This window comes from Sturnus vulgaris, chromosome 1 (assembly GCF_052056855.1).
Source record: "Sturnus vulgaris isolate bStuVul1 chromosome 1, bStuVul1.hap1, whole genome shotgun sequence".
Lineage (NCBI taxonomy): Eukaryota > Metazoa > Chordata > Aves > Passeriformes > Sturnidae > Sturnus > Sturnus vulgaris.
The window spans coordinates 19,376,128-19,400,200 of NC_142243.1; the positions used below are offsets into that span (position 1 = coordinate 19,376,128).

The window sequence follows — 24,073 nt, forward strand, 5'->3', positions numbered from 1 at the left end:
CTATACTTTTAACTAAGGAAAAGTCTAAGATTAATTAATGTGCAGCTAGTGAGTCAGGGGAAGATTTTCATTAGTTTTTAATTCCATTCCACAGCCCACATACTCCTAAAACAGCTAGACTGGGAAAAGAAAAAAAGCATAACTCTTATTCTTTTAGTAAATCTTGAAGAATAGAGCTGGTGCATAAAGTGTTAAAGAGATGGAAATTAACTTAAATAATTTTTGACTGCTAATAAACTTTTTGATAACATACTCCATCTGAACTCCCATTGAACACAATTCTGAACTGAATCACACTGTCAAAATGCTCAGAATAATGTTGTGCACTGCAGAACCCTTCACGTCTAATGACATTTCCATGTCATAAATAACAAGAGTCCTCTAGTGTTCGCTGATCAATGAAATGAATTAGATGCCTCATGTATCAAAATTTAAATAGCACCTCTTCTGGATCACACTGGAAATCTTATTTAACGAAGTTTTTCTTCCATGCAGATCAAAGTAAATTAAACTGGAAAACAGTAATATAGTAGAGCTGTGCTATTCAGTGGAAAGTGTGGAGGGCAACAGTGAGGTGCTGAGGGGAAGACCAAATAACTTCTAAATATAGGCTGAAGATTTTAATGGCATGAATGGCAGAGTAGCTTTATCATTCTGCCACTTAAGAGAAGCAGCACTTTATTCAGATGCCTAAATGAGATACATAAATGTACAGAAAACAAGTGTAAGTAAACTATTCAAAAGCTGAAAGTGCTTCACATTTGCGCCTTGATGTATTGATTCAGCCAAATATAGACTGAGTGCCTGGTCCACTGTAATTTCAAACAGCAAAACACAGTTTTCAATAAAGTGAGAAGTACGTGAATAAGTTATACAATGGCACTGTGGTTTCATTGGACTTTTCCACAACTTCTGTCTCTTTTCACATTTCAGTGAAAGAAAAATTGGCATCCATAAAATTGGATGTCAAATAATAATTCAAATTATTAATGATAAAACAGCACCCGTGGTATAAAACCTTATCCTATCATTATAAGAAAGGCGTGGTAACATCTAATGGTTTAGAGAAAAGAGATGATTTTGAAAGGAAATAAAAATAAGGTTACTTGCACTTTTTTGTTCAATACACTTTTAAGTGTTTTCCTATTCTAAGTGTTAGAATTCAAACAAGTTTAAAATATATCACTGTATTTTTATTCAATGACTGCTATCCAACAAACAAGAATGTTTTCAATTGCAAGAATTTTTTCTCTTGTATGAATTTGAAAATTAAGCAAAAAAGTTTGGCTTATAGTTTTCATTAAGTATGAAAATCTTAAAAGCATCCACATGTTGTTTTCATAGATAGAGTCTCAATGGTTTTGAGTTTTTTGTTTGCATGTTTGTTTGGTAGGTTGTGGGTTTTTGTGGTGTGCTCACTCTCCTTAGAAAAACAAAATGCCAATTCTGCTAAGAAAATGCTCAGTTATTCCTGGTTCATAATACAGTCCAGCATTACAGCTAAATATTAAGCAATTCTCCTTTCTTTTTAATTCCATAAGGTCCATACCTATAATAAAGATTTATTTTTTAAAAAACAAACAGACAAAAAACCCACAAGCTTTCCATATCATCTAAAGAGCTGGAGCTAAAGAAAAATTAGGATCAGAGATAGATTAAGGCCCTCTACTAATCTGTTATATGGGAGCTAAGAAATGCAATTTTTAGTGTTCATCTTCTTTTTTTAGTGCTCCTGCTGAAGGCAAAATCAAATATACCCTGAAGACCACACCATATTCCAGACTTCATCCAAATGATCTGTAACTCCTGATTTTAGAAATATTACTGTGTCATCTCTCACTACTTCATTAATTTAAACAGATGATCATGTTAACATGGTTTCTTCAGTTTTGCAAGTAGTTTAAAATTCTTTATTAGAGTTCTCTGATCTTTTTTAATTTTGCAGGTATGGCCTGGCAAACCTTGCAGAAACAAGTTATGAAAGTGCTGGGAAGTGCTGAGGGAGGCTGGAAACCTATTGGAAGAATTTGAGTGGACAAAGCTGAGAAACTGCTATCAATGGACTATAGGGTTTCCACAAGTGGGCAGGAAATTTCTCTCTGAGCTGCAATGACCCTTTCACCAGCAAGCACCACGAAGTTTCCAAGTTATGGAAGGTTTTGCTTGCACAGTAGGATGGTTGGAAGAAACTGGTGTCTCTGTGTTGACACTGGTATTCTCTGCTGAAAATAATGCATAACCCTCTTGGATCTTAGTGCATGCAATGATAAGACAATTCTACCTAATGCTATGGGGTCAACCTGCAAACAAATACACTTAGAGATTATTACAGTCATAAATATGTGTGCTAAAAAATTCCTAGTCAGATTCTCACAGGAAATTACCAGAATCAGATCCTCCCATCTTTGTGAAATAAATTATGGTGAATACAGAAAGATAGCTGGTTTGAGGTGTTTTTGAGGGTTTTTTTTGTTTGTTTGTTTGCTGGTTTGTAATTTTTGGTTGTTTTGTCTTGTTTGTTTTGGGTTTGGGCTTTTGTTTTGGGGTGGGGTTTTTTTGTTTGTTTGGTTTGGTTTGTTTTTCTTCCTTAGGCTAATGAGTATTCAAAGCTGAAGGTCAGAAACTGAAAAAAGTCTGCAAGGAGAAAAATTTGACTCTTACGTTAAGAACCCTTATTGATTAATCAAAGTAATTTCAAGCACACTACAACTTGATACTGCAAGCCTGCCAAAGATCAAGGACTATCTGGATCTTCAGGACATTAAAACTGATCTGTGAATTAAAAATAAAAGTCGCATTAAGGGAATACAAAACCTGTAACAGATAAATGTCCTGCACTATGAGAGCTAGTGCTACATCTGATCTTGTTGAAGTTTCACAGTATAACATCTGCTCAGTTCAGTATTATTTGAAAAAATAGAAAGACACTTTTCTAAGTGGAAGATCAAGGGGCTTCAGGATGTAAAAAGGAATGAGAATGAAAAAAGGACAAAAGAAAGATCTTACACCTTTTCTGAGGGCGAAAGGAACTTTTAGAAATGTTCTGGCTTTTTTTCTTAGAACATTTCTTAGAAATTTGAGGAGTTTTTTCCAAGTGGGGTTGTTGCTCCGGAAAATTAGATACTGTCTTGGGATTCTAGATCTGACCAACTCTATGCTTTGTAAAAGCTATCAGCAGGCACAAGGTTACATCTTGCATTATTTATTATAGCAGAAAAAAAAAAGGTTAATTAAATTTTTGAATTCTTTAGAAGAAGAGGTGTGGTAAATGCTCAAAGCCCAAGGCTATACCTCAGAGATTATTGTTCAAAGTCCTATGCCTGTTTCACAGTTATCATAAAAAGATCTGATTTTGATGCCTGTTGCTGAAGTAAAAATCATTAAACAGCAGCTCAATGATCCTTCAAAGAACTCTGCCCTGCCCATTTAAATCACAACTTTTACTGTTGAATGTGTGCCCTGAAAAGTATTAGAAAAGAGCAAAATATGTCTGACCAGCAAAGATCTCAGAGTCACTTTGGTGTCATGTGTTAAAAAGCAGCAATGTGACGGCACTCTGTGAGATTATAACATGACAAATCAATAAAGTAAATCACTCCCAGAGATCTCTGACTTGAGGAATGGGTTCAGTGAAACAACACTAGGGAGCTGTGCAGTCTGGAGGAGACTGAAAGTGCATTTTTTATCTATGCCACATCCTGCTATTAGGTGCCAGGCTGGGGTAGAACTAAGGAGAGTGGTACTAGCTCTGAGACACAAGGCTTGTGACTCCAGGTGGAATGTTGCAGGATATTGCTGAGCTGTTTCAATGACTCTGTGTGCATCACTGTCGAACTCTGTCAGACTGCCTGGTTTTATAACCAGGCACTGCCCTGCATGACAGAGACGTGCTCCAGTCACACTCATCCTATTCCCTTCATCACCCTCACCTATAAGTGAGGAAAAAGCCAAGTTGTCAAAGAATTTAAAGAAAAGAAAATCCTAATAATTCACATATGAACAATTTCACTTACGTGTTTCTAGAAAAACAATGATTGTAGGTTACAAATCCTCTGATAAACCTTTTGTCTTCACGAGAAAGATGCCAAAATACAAGAGTGAGTCTTTAACTCTCCTTTAAAATACTTTTTTCCTTCAAAGGATGTTGAAATATATTATTGTCTCTTACCAAGCCTTTGGAATGAATGCTTACATCTGGTTGCAGTATAGGAATACAATGAATTCTATTCTTCCAGTAACTGATAATAAGAAGATTGAAATAACTTCCTAATGTACTCATCTGGGAAAATAAAACACTGAATAAATAAAACTGAATGGTATCTGCATTTACCTATAGTTGTGCATATTTGTTTGTACCTTCTATGTAAACTCTTTTTGAAAAATTATGCTTTCAGTGAAAACTGACTTATTTCTATCTAATCAGTGTCTCATTCTCAATTTCCTTGGAAATATGCTGATGTCATTGTGTCAAAATCAGGCCTAAAACAACACTGAAACAATGTCTAAAAAGATGAAAAGTGCTGTTTGAAATTCAGGAAATACAAACAAAACCATTTCTTGCCCTGGGAAGTAAAGATGCCATAAAAGTTACTCTTGACAAGTAATACTGTATTTCACAGTATCCACTGATTTCCTTCAGAACTCTTGGGACTAATATTCTCTTACTTTTATTCATTAGTCAAATGACATTTCATTGACTCAAATATAAGTTTTAATAACAGTTCACAGGTCAATAATTGGAGTAAATAGTTTAAAACTGTGCCCTTTTGAGAGTTGTAGATACTCATTAAGTAAAAGCCATTACCACTATGCTGCTATGTGGAACTAAATACCAGGAAAATTTACTCTTTGCTGGTAAAGAATTTTGCTAATAACTTAATTTTGCCTACAAAATAAACCTTATGTCTATGTTTATTAAGTCTACGGATAGTCTACATTTTTTTGGAGCATGATTTGAAGTTCAGCAAACTCTTAAGTAAAGCAGTCAAGCAAATCTTTGAAAACTTATTTTTTTTTCTCTAGTTTCATGGAGGTCAGATAACCTGCTTTGAGGCTACCTGAACCCAACACAATCTCTACCTTCTATATTAATGTGAGGGGTCAATTGTTTTTCATGCAGTCAGTGAGAAGAATCAATGTATAAATACACATTCTATTTTATGCTTGAGGTAGAACAAGCAGTTTCTTTAAGCCTTATTCTTGAGCGACTTCCCATAGAAATAGGGTAAATTATATTGATTTGTGAAAATGTCACTTTAAAGCTACTTGATCCTCCAAACACAAATGTCCAGAATATATCAGCTGGCATCTGCAGATCCTCTGCTGCAGACTTTCATGTCCACAGCCTGGGATAGTAAAATTTAGTTCCATCAAAACTAACCAAGGAATTAGATAATCCACTGTGAGTCATCTACACCTGAGCTGTGGCACCTGTTAAGCCATACATTTCTCCGTGACCAACCTTCTCCTCTCTACATTCGGCTGGTTAAAAGCAACAACAATACCAAGGGAGCAGCTGTGCTGGCTTCCAGCTTTGGCTAAGGCAGCAGCCAGGTGACAGGTGTGTGCTGCAGCACCAGGTGACAGTGTGTGTGCTGCAGCACCAGGTGACAGGTGTGTGCTGCAGCAGCCCTGAGCAGCTGCAGGGGCTGGATGCAGGCTCCAGCTCCCTGATGCCCCAGCCAGGTTAGGCTGCTGCTGCTGCAGTATAAATGGGGCCCTGCTTCACTTGCCATGTGCTGGTCAGGACTTCTTGTTTTCCTGAATATCCTTATGTCTTTGCTATTTGTAACTGCATGGAATTAATTAAATGCCTGATTAAGGTCCACTGGAATTTCCTAATGAGATCCTGTGTGCATTGGCCTTGTCACAGTCAGCAGAGGGAGTTACTAATGACAGGTTTCACCTTCATTATTCATCTGTTTTTGGAGGCTTGTTTCAAATCTTTAAAAGAATCTTCCCCGAACTATACTAGATCCTAAATTATCTTTTTAAATTAAAATGTCTATATGCTAAAGCAATTGACATTGATACCACAAAAAATATTTTCAACAAAGGGTTTTTCCCTTTGTTGCTGATTTCCTTCTGTGATACCTAAGACTTGGTTCTTTCAATAGCAGAGACAACTTCATCAGCAGTAGAAAGCTTATTTTAGATCAGCAGAATAATGTAATGTATTATCCCTTTCACTTAATAATTCTTGCTTGCCTCTCTATGAGCATGTTTAAAACCCCACGATTTCTTCTGATTCATAAAGTAAACTGAATGCTGCTGAGATGCCCCACCATCAACACTAAAACAGGCACAGTGAACATGCTGCACTTGATCCTTGGAATATCTACCACAATGGATGATATTCTCTTACAACTGCCACAGTCAAGACTAGAATCAAAACACTAGAGTCAAAATCTCACTAGAAAAAGTTTTGATTAGTTATATCCAGATCTCTTTGGGGAATGTTCTGTTTTCTTTTACATTGCTATCAAAAACTTCGTAATTTGAATTTAGATGGGCAGTGAGTTGGATATTTCAGTCTTCATAAACAGCTGCACTGTCAATATTTTTGTTTACATAAATATTGAGGAGGTCAGTTTGAAGAATACTATATGTTTGCAGCTACTTCAACAGCCCATCACTTTGACTGGATTATTATTATTCTGTACACAGAGGGTTTTCTTTAAAGAATATGCAGTACAATTTCAAGAGAAAAAAATCAAAACAAAAGTAACTTCAGAGAAATTCCATTAGGAAGAGGTATTGATTTTCTCCAGCTGCAAACTTGAACAAAAAAAGTTCATGCTTGGCAATAGTACCTTTTTATAGTCTCAGTTTTATTTCTAGTTGTTGTTTATCTCATTATCTGAGATACCATTTTAATAGTATGATAGATAATATTCTTAGACTTCCTGAAAGTGTACAAGCAATGTATATATTAAGAAAAGACACTGATGCATACCATAATTTTTCTAAAAATGTTTTTTTACCTTTGATTACCATTTTTATTCCACTGTGATAATTCTGGAAGAAGAGAAATTTTTTCCTCATTCTGCCTCTATAAAATATTTCCTCATCTTATTGTTCATGGCTGTTCCATTGTATATACAATCTTCACTCTCAGTTAAACTTTCAATGGATGGAATGACTTCAGCTACAGACAGTTTGCTAAGTTGTTAAACTAGAGATGATAATTACCTTCCCAGATCATCTCCTCATATTTATTTTCTTTTTATTTTCAACTAATCACTACCTAGAGATCTGATTTCACTAACATTAACTTTAAATCGAGGGATACTCAATCTGGGTGGAAATATCTAGGTACTGCAGTTTGAACCAGCAGGAGAAGCTTCAGTACGACTTCCCATGACTATGTCTTGTTTAATTAGATTTTATTCTTACAGACACTGTTACACAGAAACTCCAATTAAAATATGAACTTATGGGTCTTTATAAGCTGCATAACAGGTGAAATTAAGTTGCTCTGCAAAAAATCCCAGGTACAATGATGAGAATAATCTTTCCTATCTCCAGGTAGAATTCTTGTTTTCATTAAAAGAAAGAAAAAAAAAAAGAATAAGTCATGACTCAAACATCTTCTATTCACACTGTCTTTAAAATTATCTTTAAAGTCCCTGGTGATGGGGATTTAAAATAACACTAAAATAGTATTGAAAGTTTATTAGGGTAACAAAATAAGGTGAATATAAGAAGAGGGCAATGTCTCGGGGGAATGAGAATAAAACAAAGAGAAAACACAATATTTTCAAAACCTAGAAAAAATAATATTGATTGTCATACAGAAAATTCCATAGTCATATGGAAATTAAAAAGTCATATGTTTGAATCTTAGTGCAGCAGAAAATAATCTCTACAGGTTATTATTATTAGGATAACTACCTAGAAAACCTGTGTTCAGGTTACTATAGAAGAAAAAAATTAAACCACTTTGTCCATTCTGAGGGCGGAAAAAATAATTACTGGACACAAGTGACAGTGACACAAACCACTCACACATGCCTGATGCTGCTGGCCATTATTTTCCACCAAAGTTAGTTTACAAGTTAGCTTATAACTAAAATGAAACAATCCTAAAATGCTTATAATTACAATATTTGGTTACTACAAGTTACACAAGGCAGTAATGAAATGAGAACATAATCTGACCTTTGAGTTAAGATAAATATTTATTTTTACATTTGTTTTATGCAATAGAATCTATTTTTGTTTTCATTTTTCTAATACATTAACAACTGAAAGTTATTTTCAAAAGACAAATTTTTTTTTTAATCTACTTGCCTCCTTTACAAATTTGAGCTTTTCTGGGAAAAAGAGTTGTATAAAAATATCTCAGTAACTATACAGTTACTTGTTGAGTGATCTGTTATTATTTGTAGGTGTTTGGACTAAGTAATGAAAAAAATCTCCTGTTGCCTGTTAAAGGGTTCATTGTTTTTATATTCCAGGCAGACGTATCCCAGGTTGTGTATCTAGTTACTAAAGTCTATTGAAGTCTTTTAAGTTTCAGACTTTTAAATTATTTTTATATTATCCAGAATATTGGAGAAATCATTTTTAGTGATTTGTTTTAAAGGAAAAAAATATAATTTATCATTTAAAGTTAAGTCATCCAACATAGGCATTGGAAATAAACAGTAACTTTAACGCTGTTCACCAAGACATTATTAGAGATATTGTAGGAAGCGAAGTTAACAGACATATGGCAAATACATTGCACCATGATTTATACTTGAATAACCAGAAGAGATGCACAGAGATGCACAATTTCTACACAAGAATTAATTTCTAGCCTCAATCATATTATGATTTAAAAAATGTTTTTATAATCCCTTTTAATTAACAGCAAAAGAACAGCCAATTTTTTTACAAATGTCTCAGTTTTCACTTACGAATTAATAACTAGATAGTATTTTAAAATAATTTTTGGTCACCTCACATTTAGTGAAGAAAATATATTTCTAAATAAAATTTATTAGGTACTCTGTAGCCATTTATATAAAAATATAAATTATTTAATGCAGTCATATTTTTGCATTTTATTCTCACTTTCTACAGCTTGGTAACTCTTTTTTTTTTTTTGTGTCATCCCATCAGAACAATAGGGCTGTATACTGATAGATTCCAACAGGGATGTCAGCAAAATATGACAATTGCCTCACATGGAGAAAATCAAAGAAAAAAGGTACTGTATGTGAAGAGGGGAAAATAAAAACATGATTTTAAAATATTTTCTTTGGCTTTTCAGAGAAGCTTCTCTTGGAAGAGAAATGCTAAAAGTGTTTTTAAGAGACAGGAGTAATAAAAATCAGCACAGAACCAGGAGGAGCGTGGGAGCTCTTCCAGTCTGTCAGCTCAAGAAGAGAATGTCACAGTGCTGAAGCACTCTGCAGGAACACAGACACCCTTACAGGTATAATACATTCAAAAGAGAAGGGATTTTTTTCTTACCTTAATCAGAACCTGAATATGTCCCATGGCTTTTGATGACTTGAAGTACCAGAAGCTCATCACACAAGTCCCACTTGATTCTTTCCATATGGAACTCTTCACATGGGCTTTTTCATTTATTAGGCTTATTGCAATGGTCTCAAGATACAGGAAATGTCCTGAAATTAAATGATGTATTACCGAAAAAATGTTTTATATTTTCAAATTAGACTCCAAAACTCAGCAAAGTAAATGCAGAGACGTATGAAGAATACTTCTCTCATAGGTCTCATACTAATCAACTTCAGCTCAGGAGAAAACATGACCAATTCCTATTCCTTGTGCACTTCTTACATCAGGAATAAGCTGGTGGTAGCAGCTTAAGATTTGGATGGACTTGTGTAGAAGAGTGGGAACTGTTCCATGTTTTCCAGCTACTTTGATTACACGTCCCTGCTGAACTGCAGTAGTTGCAATTCTGACAATACATCACACAATAGCCACATCATGATAAATTTCAGGATAAAGTCTCCTGAGAGGTAATCTTCAAAATAGCAAGTCACACTACATAAAAACTCGTGAAACAGGAAAAAAATACATACACTTATAAATCACTAGGAATCCCTAATGGTTCATATTACCTTTGGTTATCTTTTATTCTGTATGAATATTAACAAATAGATAAATTATTTGATCAGAGGAAATTGCAAAATTAGATGCCTAGAGTTGATATTATTCAACACTGATATGGTCCTTGAGTCTTCCATTTTTATTTTTAATCAGAAGCATACAAAATTCTCCCGAGTGTTCAAATTCATCTTTTTCCTTCATACAAATAAGAAATGTGTATTTCACATACACATAAATGTATTATAAATAACACAAAAATTATAATTGCACATCTAATAATGCTTGTATATGAATTAGGCAAAAAAATTTTACTTCACTGGGTAATGCATAAACAAATGGGCTTATTCTAACTTTGACACATCTCTGGCTCAGATACGACCATAGATGTTTGCCATGATATTCTAGGATAAGAAATTTACTTTTTCCTGAGGTCAAGCATATATTTAATAAGTGTAGTGGTATATTTGTGATAATACTTTAAAGATATATATTACTAAACAATGGAAATGAATTTTTCCCTACATATTTTGAAGTTTATTGGGTTTTGTCCTTCAGCGGTTTGCAAACATTCAACAATTACTATCACTCCTTTGTGCAACTCTGGTGTGAATATTTCAATTTAAGGTCATTTCTGAGCTCAGCTTTGGTAGCATCTTTGTCTGAGCTACAGGACCTTCAAAAGCAAAGTATGAAGGCACAGAGCTTGTAGCAAGAACAAGAGCAGATAATTGATGCATTGGCCAAAATAAACCCGGAGATGCACTAACAAAGGAGCTTTGTATATTTAAATTTATTTATTTAACATTATCTAAAATTAAAGTAGGAATAGTCATTCTGGGAAACTAAGCTTCCTGAAAATGACCTCAAGCTCCGGAGGAGTGGGACCCAGTGGATCTCAGAGCTGAGCTAACTCACCCTTGCAAATTGCAGCCAGACCAATGCCTCTCTCCAGACAAGTATCAAATTATCTTGCCTGACTCATATGAAAAACTACTAAGACTCAATTTTCCTAAATTAAATTAATTGTACAACGGTAATTAATATTTTTATATTGTAACACATCTAATTCATTAAAAATGACAGCCTGATCAGAGATTTTAGAACTCCCCTGCTGCCCGTGAAGGTAGGAGGCATTTCATGAAGACAATTATACCCTATTTGTGAACTGACAACATACCAGTTCTATTTCCAAGCGTGTGGTCCCTGGGAGGTCTTAGACTTTGAGGCGAGCTGACCCCTAGCACCCAGTTAAAATTGTCAGCCAGGGAGTTTTGCCAGCCACATCTGCCATTCTCAAAGGTGCAGGAAGTTCCGCATTCACTCTCGTCTGTATTATCCCCACAGTTGTCTTCAAAATCACAGCTTTGTTCTGGTCTGTAACACTTGCCATTCTGGCACTGCCTATGGCCATGTGAGCAGGAGCCTGAAAAGAGAAGAATGAGGGTGTCCTGGTGAATCACAGTGCCGTGCATCCCAGCAAGGTTACTGGAAGGTTACATTTCAGAGAGCTTAATATTTAGGAGAAGGAGGGTGGTCCAGAGCAGTTTTATTAAAAGCCTTTGGTTCCCCTGAAGTACCAATCCATTATCAGTTTATTTCTTTTGTAGTTTGTCAAGTGATTGCCTAAATAAATGACTGTTTCCCTTGTAAAGCCTCAGAGGGCAAGCTCCAGCCAGGCATTCCATCACTAACAAAGCTTTCTAGTCTGACTTAATTGCTGGCATTCTCCTTTCATGTGGTGTTGGATTAAATCATCTTATTTTAGCTGCAAAGTTGAGCCTACTTTAGGAGCCCTAATTTGGAAGAAAAAACTTTTCTGTTTTAACTACAGAGGTTTGCCTTTTAATGGATTTTTTTTATGAGTTCAGTAGGTTGATGGTGTCCTTTTTGTGCAGTCTTCCTGCCATTATTGAGGGATAATTCTGCTATTGTACAGCCTAAAGATTGTAGGACTCAGATCACAGGATCTATTTCCAAGTTTCATGTTTTCATTTCAGATCAGTTTCTGCAGGACTCTGAATAAAACTTTAGTACATTTTGAAATCAAGAAGTGAAGCACAACATTCTGAAATGGACCCCTTCCCATTTACTTTGTACATTCTGTTGTGCCAGAAATAAATGAACAACCATAACTTTACTTAAAAATATGAGTATGAATATATGAGTTCAACAGACAAAATCAGAATATGCACAGGTCTAAAAGTTGCACAGGTACAGGGAGAATCTTAGTTGATTGATACTGAAAATCACATAGTGTTAGAAACTTGTTTCCATTACCACTGTATTAATTTAAAGGAGCTAAATGACATTCACATAAGGTTGGGTTTTATTAAGAGGTCCAAAAAATTGATTTATTAGTAAAAAGAGGAAAAGAGACGGGTTGTTCAGTTGTCATGTTGGCAATCTCCATCACATGGCATTTGTTTCAGACATACTCGAAATTGAAAATACTCCAATGTGAAAAACATTGTCTGAATCCTTTGCTGTAGGTTTTAAGTCAAAACAAGCTACTTTATTTCTAGATACCAGCTAAAGAAAACAAGTATTAACCTCTCCTTTTAAAGTTAAAATCCTCCTAATGCAATTCTTATTAAAATAAATTTAAAATACAAATCCATACTGGAATGTAAGAGAAATATCTAGACGATTCCCAGGGAAATTATTAAGTTTTAACTCCTGATTTCTTAGCAATATAAAAATATGTATCAGGTTTGCTCCAAAAGAATGTGTATGATTTGGCTTTTAACAATTGCTCAGAGAAAGGAGGAAAAACTCCTGATCAAAAAGAAGCAAGGGAGAATAAAAATCTGATACTGACTTTGAACACCAAGAACATCAGGCAAAGACCTCCAAAATCTGGAGACATGAAAAATGGGAAATCTCTGACTAGAAAAAAAAAAAGACTTGTTTGAAGTTCACAGCTACAAGTTCATAAAAGCATCAGTGAGATTTTTATTAGTACATGATCTCTGAAAATAGTCCTGGTGAAAAGAATGGTGCAATAGTAGTGATGAATCAGTGTCCATCAGAAACTTCTATCAATCTTCAGAATTTCAGTCATCTGTGTTGTATCCCAAAGGGGGATAGATTTATTATAAAATTGCTGCCTAATTTAAGTTAAGTTTTTTAGGAGCCTTCCTACCTTTCTTTTAAGTGATTGCAGTAAGAGTTTAGCAAAACATTTATTTTGTCAGCAAACTAGGAATTTAAATTTCAGGATGCAGTTCACACCTTGAAATATTTTCCCTTGCAGTTCAATGATCAATAATTGCAATAACTATTGAATTTTGTGGTCTCTTTGTAGCATTGTTTCCAATTTCAGGTTAAAAAAAAAAAAAAAAAAAAAAGCAGAGTTGAAAAGTGGAAGTCTTTGTTTCCTGAGGAAAAAAAAAATCCGTCTTGAATCCTGGCATGAATGAACCTTTCCAAGCATGTGTAATGAATGATATTACACTGCCTCAGTCTGTAACGTGACTTGCTTCTGGATGTACTTCCATAGTATAGCTTCTCTTTAAATGACATTGCTAAGGCTTTAAAACTGTAGGAAAAAGACTTCACCAAACAAACAAACAAACAACCAACCTCCCCTCCCCTCAAAAAACAACCCTGAACCTACATGAAAAGGAATTTTTTTTAGAGCTCGCTTTCTTTCTTCCCCACTTTTTCTCAGTGCTAATTGTTCAAGCACTCTGTTATATAGACTCCTGTGGGTATGAGAGAGGTATTTAATTGAGAGGAACTTCTCCTTAACAGGGTTCAGTAATTTTTTCCTCCGATCAATGTTTCTTGAAGATTATTAGTGGGTAGACTCTTTGTCCTATGTGGTAACTGCATAGACACAAGAGGCTGCAGTAGATCCTTAGGGGCTCTTAGAGCACCTTTCAGATAAACATCTTTTATCTTATCTTTATATGTATCCTTCAGATAAATAATCCTTGAATTGAGGAGGATTTATACAACAGAGGAAAACAGCTACACCAGTTAATAATCCCCTTGTTTATATACCCTGAGCAAAATCAACAGGTAAAACATTTATATATTTTTTAGGAGAAGGATTAATCTCCTTATTTTATAAGTGTGTTTTGCTTAAATATATATCGAAAAACTAAAAATGTACCTGCAAAAATCAAGAGAGAAATACATTGTCCTTGAGGACAATCTTTCTTATTGTTGACAACTGAGGCAAAGAAGGTCTCAAGTACTCAGGCTTTTCCTCATTTTTTCCTCATATTCCCCCCTGCATCCAAGAAGGAATTGAGGTTTTCCCTGCCATTCCTTTTGCTATTAATGTATTCATTAAAATATTTTTTATTATCCTTTCCAGAAGTGGCCAGATTATGTTCTAATTCAGAATACTTTAAAATTGTTAAATTTAATAAGTTGTTAACCTTCTTAAACTTATTATACGTAATTATATCAACATCAGTTTTCCAAACTGAGACTAAATCCAATGAATGAGATAGTTTACAATTATTGGAATAACCCATCAATAGGCATGAAAATCTAGAGCTGCTTCAAAATATTTTCAAAAGATTTTATTTACATTCACATACCTAGAAGCACACCTTCTCCTAAATCAAAGCTAGAGCTCCTGTGGAACCATAGTCTGGTAGAGAGGCCAGAATAATTAATCAGCAGATTAAAAGTTTGACATCCCAGGGATAGGGGCTCTCTGGATAATTTAGGTCTCTGACTTTTTCCCTGTAAAAATTACTCCATTATCCTTCTTGCTCTGAGTTGACATTACTATATGACTGAAATCTATGTGTCCTTACAAAAATAATTTGTTAACAAGAACATCTTTTCTCTAGTATTTCCAGTATAGCCCAAGGACACAGAGAAAAGTGCTTTCATCACTGTTGATGCATAGTAATACTGACTTGTCAGTGCAGGAATGTGAAAAATGCATCTCATTTCAAAAACAAATCTTTAGAAATTAAAAGAAGCTTTAAAGACTTTCAGATGGGGGGAAGATTTTAAAAGTATTATACTGTATCAGCTTATTTTTTAAGGAAAAAAGGTTTTATTTTCTCGAATTGAGTACAAACATTTTGTTTTGTAAGCTTTGCAAGTACTTTGACATATTGATGTGCATTCTGAACAACGGAAAGTTAGAAAAACAACAGCTTGAATTCATTTGCAAAAGGGACTTTTAGAAGAAACTGTTAACTGTCTAAGCTACTGCCACAACAAGGAGAAAACAAAAGCTCCTCCAACAACCAAAACTTTCTCAATTAATTTCTTATCTTGACCATTCCCACACACAAACACAAGAGAATTCCTTTCCATTAATCAGAACTGCTAATATTCAATCTCAGAACTAAAAAGAACCAAAAACATAAACAGCCAGGTAATCTATTGCTGTTCAATATTATTTTCTCTCTCCATGGCAGAGCACTGAAGAATCTTCTTCATTTTGTTTGTTGGTACTTTGTTATTAAGAAAGTATTGATTTTTATCAGTCACTCAATACACTTTAAGATACACCCAATCTGTGACACATTCAATGAGTCCTATCATGGTGCTTTACTTTATTTAAGATTACCAGAAATTCTGACCTGAATGCAAGAGGAGCTACTCAGTGCCTCTTCATACTGAGTTTACTGCATATACTGTAAGGAGGGCAATGCTAAACACAATATTATAAAGAGCAAAAGATTCGGTTTCAATTGCTTAGATGCATGTGAGTGTGCATTCACTCAAAAGAAATAAAAAGAACAGATTTTGATTAGAGAAGGAAGCACAAGGTATTTTTAACTCCTCCACTCTTACAGTGCTGGCATACTAATATCTTCAGTACTAGAAATAGTGCATACTTTCCTTGCTGCTTGAGTAATTCTACATCTATTTATTCTATAAAATATGATAGTAGGGCAACTTAAAAGGAAATTTTTAGTTACTCTCTTCAGGTGGTAAATCCCCATACTGAATAAGAAGAGACCAAGGCCTGGATTCATTGAAAGATACTCCTCCCATTGCAATAGCATCGACTGGTTTGTTCCTTGACAGAAAATTGAAACAAGATATACACTACATATTAATATTGTTATTCCAGTCCTAATCAGGTGGTCTGTGTCTCCAACATAAAGAAAAGGACAAGCAAGGACAACTGTTGTACACAGTTGTTAGGATACACACCTAACAGAAACAGTAATACATCAGCTCTTTTATACAGTCCTCCCTTTCCAAAGCTATGTTGAAATTTATAACCTTTCTTCTTGAGGGTGGACAAAGAAATACTAAGAGAAAAGGAATTTATATCTAGTTTTTAAGCAAAGTTTGTTCAGAAAAAATAATATTCATCATATGCATCTACTACAGTGATAAAGACTAAATACTAACTAAAGTGAAAATTTTAACTCACACTCCTGAGTTTACTCTTAGCAAAAATCCAAAATACAATTACATTGAACAAAATTTTGGACTGCTATATTCTGGCTCAAATAAATGAAATCTAAATATTTACAGCCTGAATTCCTTAGTAAAGGCAAAGAAAAAGAAACATTCCTTAGGTATCAGATCCACAATCCTAAAAATATGTCAAAAAGTTGCTGCATGTCCTTTAGAAGTACAACTTGAAGCTCACGTAAAATGCTATAAACTCTAGACTGACATTTTGCCTGAAGCAGATCAGTGTAACAGTGCTTTAATGAGAACCTGGATGGGTGCATAACTGGTGACATCTCTACCTTAGAGCTCAAAATGGTTTAGTTGTGACCTCTGGTGTAATGGTCCAACTGCTGATTGTTTGGAGGGTGCAAGAAGGTATGGCATCTGCATTTCCTGGTGCCGAGAGCAGGCTCTGGTCAGTGGTTTCACTTGCATTTCTGACAGGGAAAAGGTCTGGAGATTGAATCTAAAGTATGGCTTGAAGTAAAGCAGACACCCATAAATCAGAATAGTTTGAGCATGAGAAACGGGTTGCACAAACTCTGAATAGCTGAGGTATGTCAGAAAGGAATTTCTACAAAGAGATCAATGAAAAGTTGGTGAAACAGTGAAATAAAAGCATTTTATGATGTTATAACTGAATCTGAAGGGGGGAAGATCTTCACTGGCTGCAGTGAAATATGTGTTTGTTTTATATTCCCCACCATACCCCAACCTGTTGTTCAAAGCACAGAGTGGAAGGTGAAGCTGCAGTGCAGTGATAAATCACCCTTGTACAACTTGCCAGTGCTGCTGGACTGTGCTCAGTAAATGTGACAGGTGGAAAGCACTTCCCTCAAATCCTACTCAAAGCCCAACCAACCAGCTCTAATTTAGAGTCACAGCCCTGACTCTGGGACCAGAGGGCAGACACTGTCCTGGACAGATTTAACCTTGGTGAGAGAGGACAGTGGACCATGGAGTCACAGAACCTGAGAAACACTGCTTCTAGAACTGAAAGTATGAACAAAAGTATGTTGAGAAACCTTTCTCTGGCAAATAAAGTCATGTAAAACACACAATATAACCAGTAAAAAGCCTATCTATTTTATGTCCACAAGATCTCAGATGTTTTCCAGAAAATGGCATTTTCTTCACCATGTTAGACACTATGAGGTGGTCCAGTCAAATCTTTAATTTGACATAAGATTGTTCAATATTCAAAGGGGAAAATAACAAAAAATACCTCTATTATCAGCTGGAGATCTCTACTATTTATGAATGTCAACCTCTTCCCTAAAATCAGTATTAATATTCAACAATACAAATGTCTACTACAAAGGAAATTGTTCTGGAGAATTCTCACTTATGTACAGATGAGATTAAAGCAAGAAAGCATAATTTGCTCAGAATTTCTATAGAAAATGACAACATTTAAACACAGCTATATTTAAACTCTTCAGAAACATGTGAGTAAGGGTCAGGTGTAGAAGAAACCAAAACTCCTCAAAATTGGTTAAATTGAATGCCATGACCCCTATGAATCCTCATCTGTCATTACTCAGACGGAGTAAATTTCTGGATTACTGTATTTAACGCCTTCATCTGAAGAGGACGTGATGATTAAAAGATTTCATTGATGCCTTGAACTGCCTTCCACACAGATTTAAGCCTCCACTGAAGAGGTCAACAGGAAAATGAAAAATGCCTTATGCTTAATGGAGGAGAAAGATACCAACAAACTCTTTAATCACACAGTATCTTATGGAAATGTGGCTTCAAATATGTTCAGCTTTTCCCTTCCTCTGAGTTGCATGTTCATTCTCAGACACTGAAAGAAAAAGACTAAAATTATACCTATAAAGTCAGCAAAAGTGTTTTGAGGTGAGGTTCTGAAAGCAACAAGAATTACACTTGGTACTGTTATGCTGTAATATTGTTACATGGTCTCCTAGTGTGATTAAGGAATTCTGTTCCTTATCTTTTTTCCAGCCATTCAGCATGTGTTCATGTTTAACAGCACACTTTGAGGTAAGGAAGTAGTAGCACATCTGCTTAGCAAGTGACTGAACATGGAAAGAGAACAGTTCACAGTTAGAAAAACAACCCTGATGAAATTGCTTGATGCTACTTCACAGGATTTCCACAGCACTCACCATGTAAGCTCTGCCATTCAGATTTCCTCTGCTTGGAAAGCAAGGGAAGGGCAATACAGAGAAAAGTGCCAAGTCCTGAAATCCAAAAAACAATATTACCTAGACCCCTCATATTCACCTAGCCCAAACCTTCATCTCTAAGTCCAATAGAAGCCAAGTAATTTCTTATACAATCTTCTTTTGAAGCTTTGACAAATGCCTTATTCTACTGCTTGTCATCAGAGTGGATCTCATGAGCAAAGTGGATATTGTAGACACGAGAACTGCCAAAACCTCAACTCTGGGCCTGAGCAGAGCAGACCTCAGGCTGCTCAAGGAATTAGTTATGAAGGTGGCCTGGGAAAATGTTTCTACACGTGCTGGTCACTTTATAAACATCATCTCCTAATAAAGGCACAGGAGCAGGCAATTCCCAAATGCCAGAAGTCAGGCAGGTGAGGCACAAGGCCATCTTGGCTAAACGGGAACCTACTCTTGGAAATAGGGCAAAAAAGGAAGGTGTATGGCCAGCAGCAGCAAGGACAGGTGACATGCGAAAAAAAGAGAGATGCTGCTGGCCACTGTAGGGAAAAAAAAATCTGTGTGGCAAAAGCTCAATTGAGTGGAACTGTGGGGGACAGTAAAAAGAGTTTTTTCAAATATATTAATGGCAATCGACCCAATACAGGATGAAGATGGTCTCCTCACAAAGAGGGACAGAGACAAGGCAGAGGTGTTTAACACATTCATTACCTCTTGTCTTCAACATGGATGATGGAACAAGGAGCTGATTTGACTTTTGATCGTGGTCCTTCCACAGGCAAAAATGCTGAATAAATTTTGACAGTTAACATTCTTTATATCACTTATTTGTGTATTAAATTTGTTTATCCTAAACACTAAACAGCAGCCAGGCACATCTTGGGATAGTTAGGTACCTTGTGAAAGCTAAAATAGCATTTTACTTGGAAGTCATGTTCTGTTGAAAAACTTGAGACCAAAAAAAAACCCAGAGAATTAAAATGAAACTGTGCAGTGAGTTGCCTGAAATAAAGCACAAAGTATAAACTCAACTTTCAAATAAAGTTTACAAACATCTTGTTCAAAATAATGTTTTGCTTTATCTATGGTACACCATATTAAAAATGTAAATTCTTTAAAAATGCAAAATACAGTCCAAAGTGACTATTGATATTTTAAAAACAAGTACTCCAGTACTTTGATACTTAAAAAACATCTGAGTTAAAATCTTGCTGCCTACAGTTAGAGAAGGAGAATAAAGAACAACATTTGTCTTCAGTCTTAACCACATATAGAAATTTTGTTCCAGGATATCTAGAAAATTCAAATGCCCAGCAAAGGTGTACTGCATTAAAGGTAAAATAGGAGTAGATTCTGTGAAATATCTTTCTTTTATCTTTCTATCTATTTCTGCAAGAAATATATTTCTTTCAGATTGCTTTTGCTGTTGCAAGACTTAATAGTAGAAACATCTAATATTTCTAAGAATGCTCTAGACTGTGACATCATTTCTCTACTTTTAGATGTGTGAGAAAAAGAAAAGTCATTACAGACATTACAGTAAAAGCAACTTTTTATCTAGCTGTTGGAATGCAGAGCAGAGTTAGTGTGTTCATGTTCTCAGTTCATCCAAGGAAAGGCCAGCTCTGAATGTGGAATATGTAAGACATAGAGAAATGTCTAATAATGAGAGGTAATAATAACAGTAGCACTGGTGGTCCTGTGAAAGTTCAGATTTGGTGAAAGTCTTCTTACCAGGTTCTCCCAGTAGAGAGAAAATGAAAGAGCAGAGCTCTTTAAGAGGGTTCTCTTTTATAAACATAGTACTAGAAATTCCTCTTACAATTTTTGGAGCAGTTTGTTTACAAAAGCTATTCCCAAACCCCAGCTACTCATTGCCAAAAGGAATTACCAGCTCGTACTATGAATGCAGATATAAATACCTGCCCTCACCTGCTGCTCAGAGACTCTCATCAAACTGGCAGCACCAAAAATTCTTTTCTCCTGACCTTATACTTATTTGGATGCCTGCTCTGGGACACCTTTCTCAAAAACAAGTCCATGGAGACCCAAGAGCTAAAGAAAGTTTTGAAGATGTTTCACAGTTTTGTGAAACAGAAAAACAAGGGCTGACAATGCCCTACCTCCAAGGATCTTAGATGTCATTAATCATGTTCTGAGATGACATTAATCACATTCTGCTGGCCAGTTTGTAGAGTGGTAATCAGTTATGGGCCCAATTCAGGCTCTGCTCTTATCTGACTGCTTATCCAAAGATTTTGTGGGCTTTAATTTCACTATTAGGTCTGAGAATAACGAGAGTACAAAAAATTGTTTCTTTGACATAAAATCATAATAAAGTATTGGAAATGTCTGCAAATTATCTGTACTTTACTGTATGTTCAAATGTTGTAGTTGGTTAGGGACTGAAATGTATCCTAAATCCCCATAGAATGGTGGAAAAAAAAATAAACTCCCTTAAAATTACAACCCATTCTAATTTTATTTTCATTATTTTGGAAATCAGACCAGCAAAAATATATATGATTTTCTTTTTTAGTTTAGCAAATGCTTTCAATGGTTGCTTTCAAACCATTATACAAACTGGTAAGGTTAGAGCTTGAAATAAAAGGAGACAGATCAAAGTCCAAGCTACAAACAAGCAACTGTGGATTTTAAAAGGTAGTGCGAGGGTAATAATTCCAGTTAAATTGGTAAAGTACAAATATTACAATTACAAGGATTTGGAATTTAACTGGATAGAGCTCAACAGAATTATAAAATACACCACTAAAATCTGGGCTATATATTTTTCTCCTTCAGAGTCAATAAAAGGATAATTTTCATCATAACAGGTGGAAAATATACATAGAAGTTGAATTCAAGTAGTATTCATAACTACTTCATATTCAAAAGTAGTAGTTTTATACCATGCTCCTAAACCAATCCACATATTCTGCAGTATTTCCACCATTTTTCTGAAAAAAATTGAAATAATTATATAATGTACCAAAAAGGAGACAGAAAAAATAAAACATATTGATTTCGTTGTTTTAAAATTCCACAATGATAAACCTTTTGTATTACTGTATAGGTGAAAATGAAAGTTGCCTCTTGCATGGAACTTCATTCTAGATATATCTGAGAATATGTTGTTGTTCAGGTACAAAAGAAGAAAAAAAATTCACAATCTGCTGTAGGTAATTAAGGCAACTACATAGGTAGATTCAATCTTCCAAAAGAAATGATAAGTTCTTTTTATATGCTTGTTTTTGTTTGGGGGTCTTTATGGAGGGTCTTTGTTTAGTTGGTTGATTGGTTTTTGTTAAGCTTTTGTTGTTGTTTTGGGGCTAATTGTTTATTTTTGTTTGGTTGCAGGTTCGTTTTTATTTCTTTCTCTTCTCAGAACTGGTTTTAAAATGCTTTAGAAATACTATTTTATTCATTTCACATCCTGTTCTCTCAGTCAATGGTCAATGCTGGCTGTTTCAAACAAAGCTATAAAGGTTTTGTTATTTGATTAGTTCTGCATAAAGTGATTTTTATCCTCTTTTCAGTAGATCAAATTATGCACTGAAGCATAAAATTTTATTATTCTTGTAATTATATATTAGTTACAAAAAACTGTCAAAGTTATTTCTATTTATGTGTCTGTAAACTTTTATAGATCTAATTATACCTGCAAAAGAGTGATATAAGCAATATCCTTTGGCCTTTAGAGTACACTCTAGACTTTTAAACAATATTTCAAATGAAAATGTTTTTGGCAAATCTGATTTCATTATTATTCTACAACTTTACATATATTTATTGCAATTATGTTGCTGACCAAATTCTATATATTTTAAATTTTTTGTGAACTAGAAATTTGTACTAAAATTATGTAAAAATCAGTATAGAACAAAAAAACCCCATCAACCAAAACAAAAAAATCCCAAGAAAAGACAAAACCAGCAAGACTGTACTCTTTAACGTTAACTTTTAAAAAACAAGGGAAATTCATGAGCCATGAGTTAAGAAACTTTGCCAGTGATCTGAAGGCGTTCAGGGTGATACAAGCTAGGAACAATTGTGAATAATAGGAAATTTTTTTTTGTGAAAATGAACCTGCTTAATGGGACTGTACCCAGTGCCAGTTATGAACTAATTATTATGTACCCATTATGCCAGTTATGAACTAAAAAAACCTGACATCAGCTGCCACTGCAGGACATTCACTTCTTTATAATCCCTGTATATGTAATATCCACATATATGTGTATGTATATATACATATGTACATGTATATATGTAACATCCATATATATATATATACACATATATATATATATAGGTATGCATATATATGTGTATATATGCATATGTAACATCCAGCCCCCACAGGTTCATCAGTTGTTTTATACAACTACAATGGAGATAAAGTCACAATTTAGCAAATAAATTGCACCCTGAGTGACTGGCAATGAAATGTGATGTTATTGAGTTACACAGATTAGCACAGCCCATCTTTCACAGGTTATGGAATCCTTTCACTACCCCTCCTAAAGAGTGATGGAGCACAGTACTGAAACAGTTCCAGGAACACAAAAGCCCGGTACTCACAAAGGACTAAACATCAAGATTTTAGGATTTATCAGGAAAGAGAGAAAAGAGAAAAAGAACCATTTTGTCACAGTATCAGTCCACTGGTCACTCATTTCCTAACTGCTCTACACAGACCTGATTTTACAATCCCAGAAGAGGATAGTAGATTTTTTTAAAAGTCAGAGAAAGGAGAACATAAGGAATAGTTTCCATGTAAGAAATAAGTTGAAACTCCTTCAGAATATAATGTTGATTAAGGATGATTGCATAGAGAACAATATGGACTAGGTGTGTTTGGCTGTTCACCATTTCCAATAAAAAGAGGGTAAAACCAAAAAATCGTTTTCTCAGCAAGTGGCAGAACTGTACAACTTGCTGCAAGAAATGAGAAGGGGGCTATACTTCTGAATGTGCTTCTAGAGAAACTAGGCTCTATACAGAAGGCAAATACATTAAGATTTACTACCTATCCAAAACCACATTTGGTTCGTAAAGTCTCCTAAAAAGGAAATATTAGAAACATTAAGAGGAAGTATCATATATGTTCAGCATCTCACTGATAGCAGTAGAGAGGATATCAAGTGAAATGGACCTTGATGTGATTCTCTGTTAATATTCCTATGTTCTCAAAGTTCTCAAAGACATGTTCCACTTTTTGGTGAATTGCTTTTAATTTGCTGAAAATAACTGTCTTCTCTACAAAACTGAAGTCAGCAGATAACAGTTCTCTAGTCTCTGGGAATAGCTTTTCTTTATTGTAGCCTGCTAATCTGATCAGGCAGGCCTTGGCAGCTGTTGTATTCCCAGGTGAATGGTAGGAGACATGAGCAGAAACTCTGATGGAGGCATCTGCAATTTTTATACTCAGTAACAACACTGCAGGAGGGAAGGGA

General features: G+C 35.0%; 1 protein-coding gene across 1 annotated transcript in view; it reads right to left on the reverse strand.

Annotated features, from left to right (window-relative positions):
- Window positions 1–24,073, reverse strand: part of MALRD1 (MAM and LDL receptor class A domain containing 1) — a 237,299-nt gene that overhangs the window by 109,427 nt on the left and 103,799 nt on the right. Inside the window, exons 27-28 of the mRNA XM_014889594.2 lie at window positions 11,249–11,494; window positions 9,463–9,620 (exon numbers count right to left, since the gene is read on the reverse strand). Coding sequence (XP_014745080.2) covers window positions 9,463–9,620; window positions 11,249–11,494 — 404 coding nt within the window. The remainder of the gene's footprint in view (window positions 1–9,462; window positions 9,621–11,248; window positions 11,495–24,073) is intronic.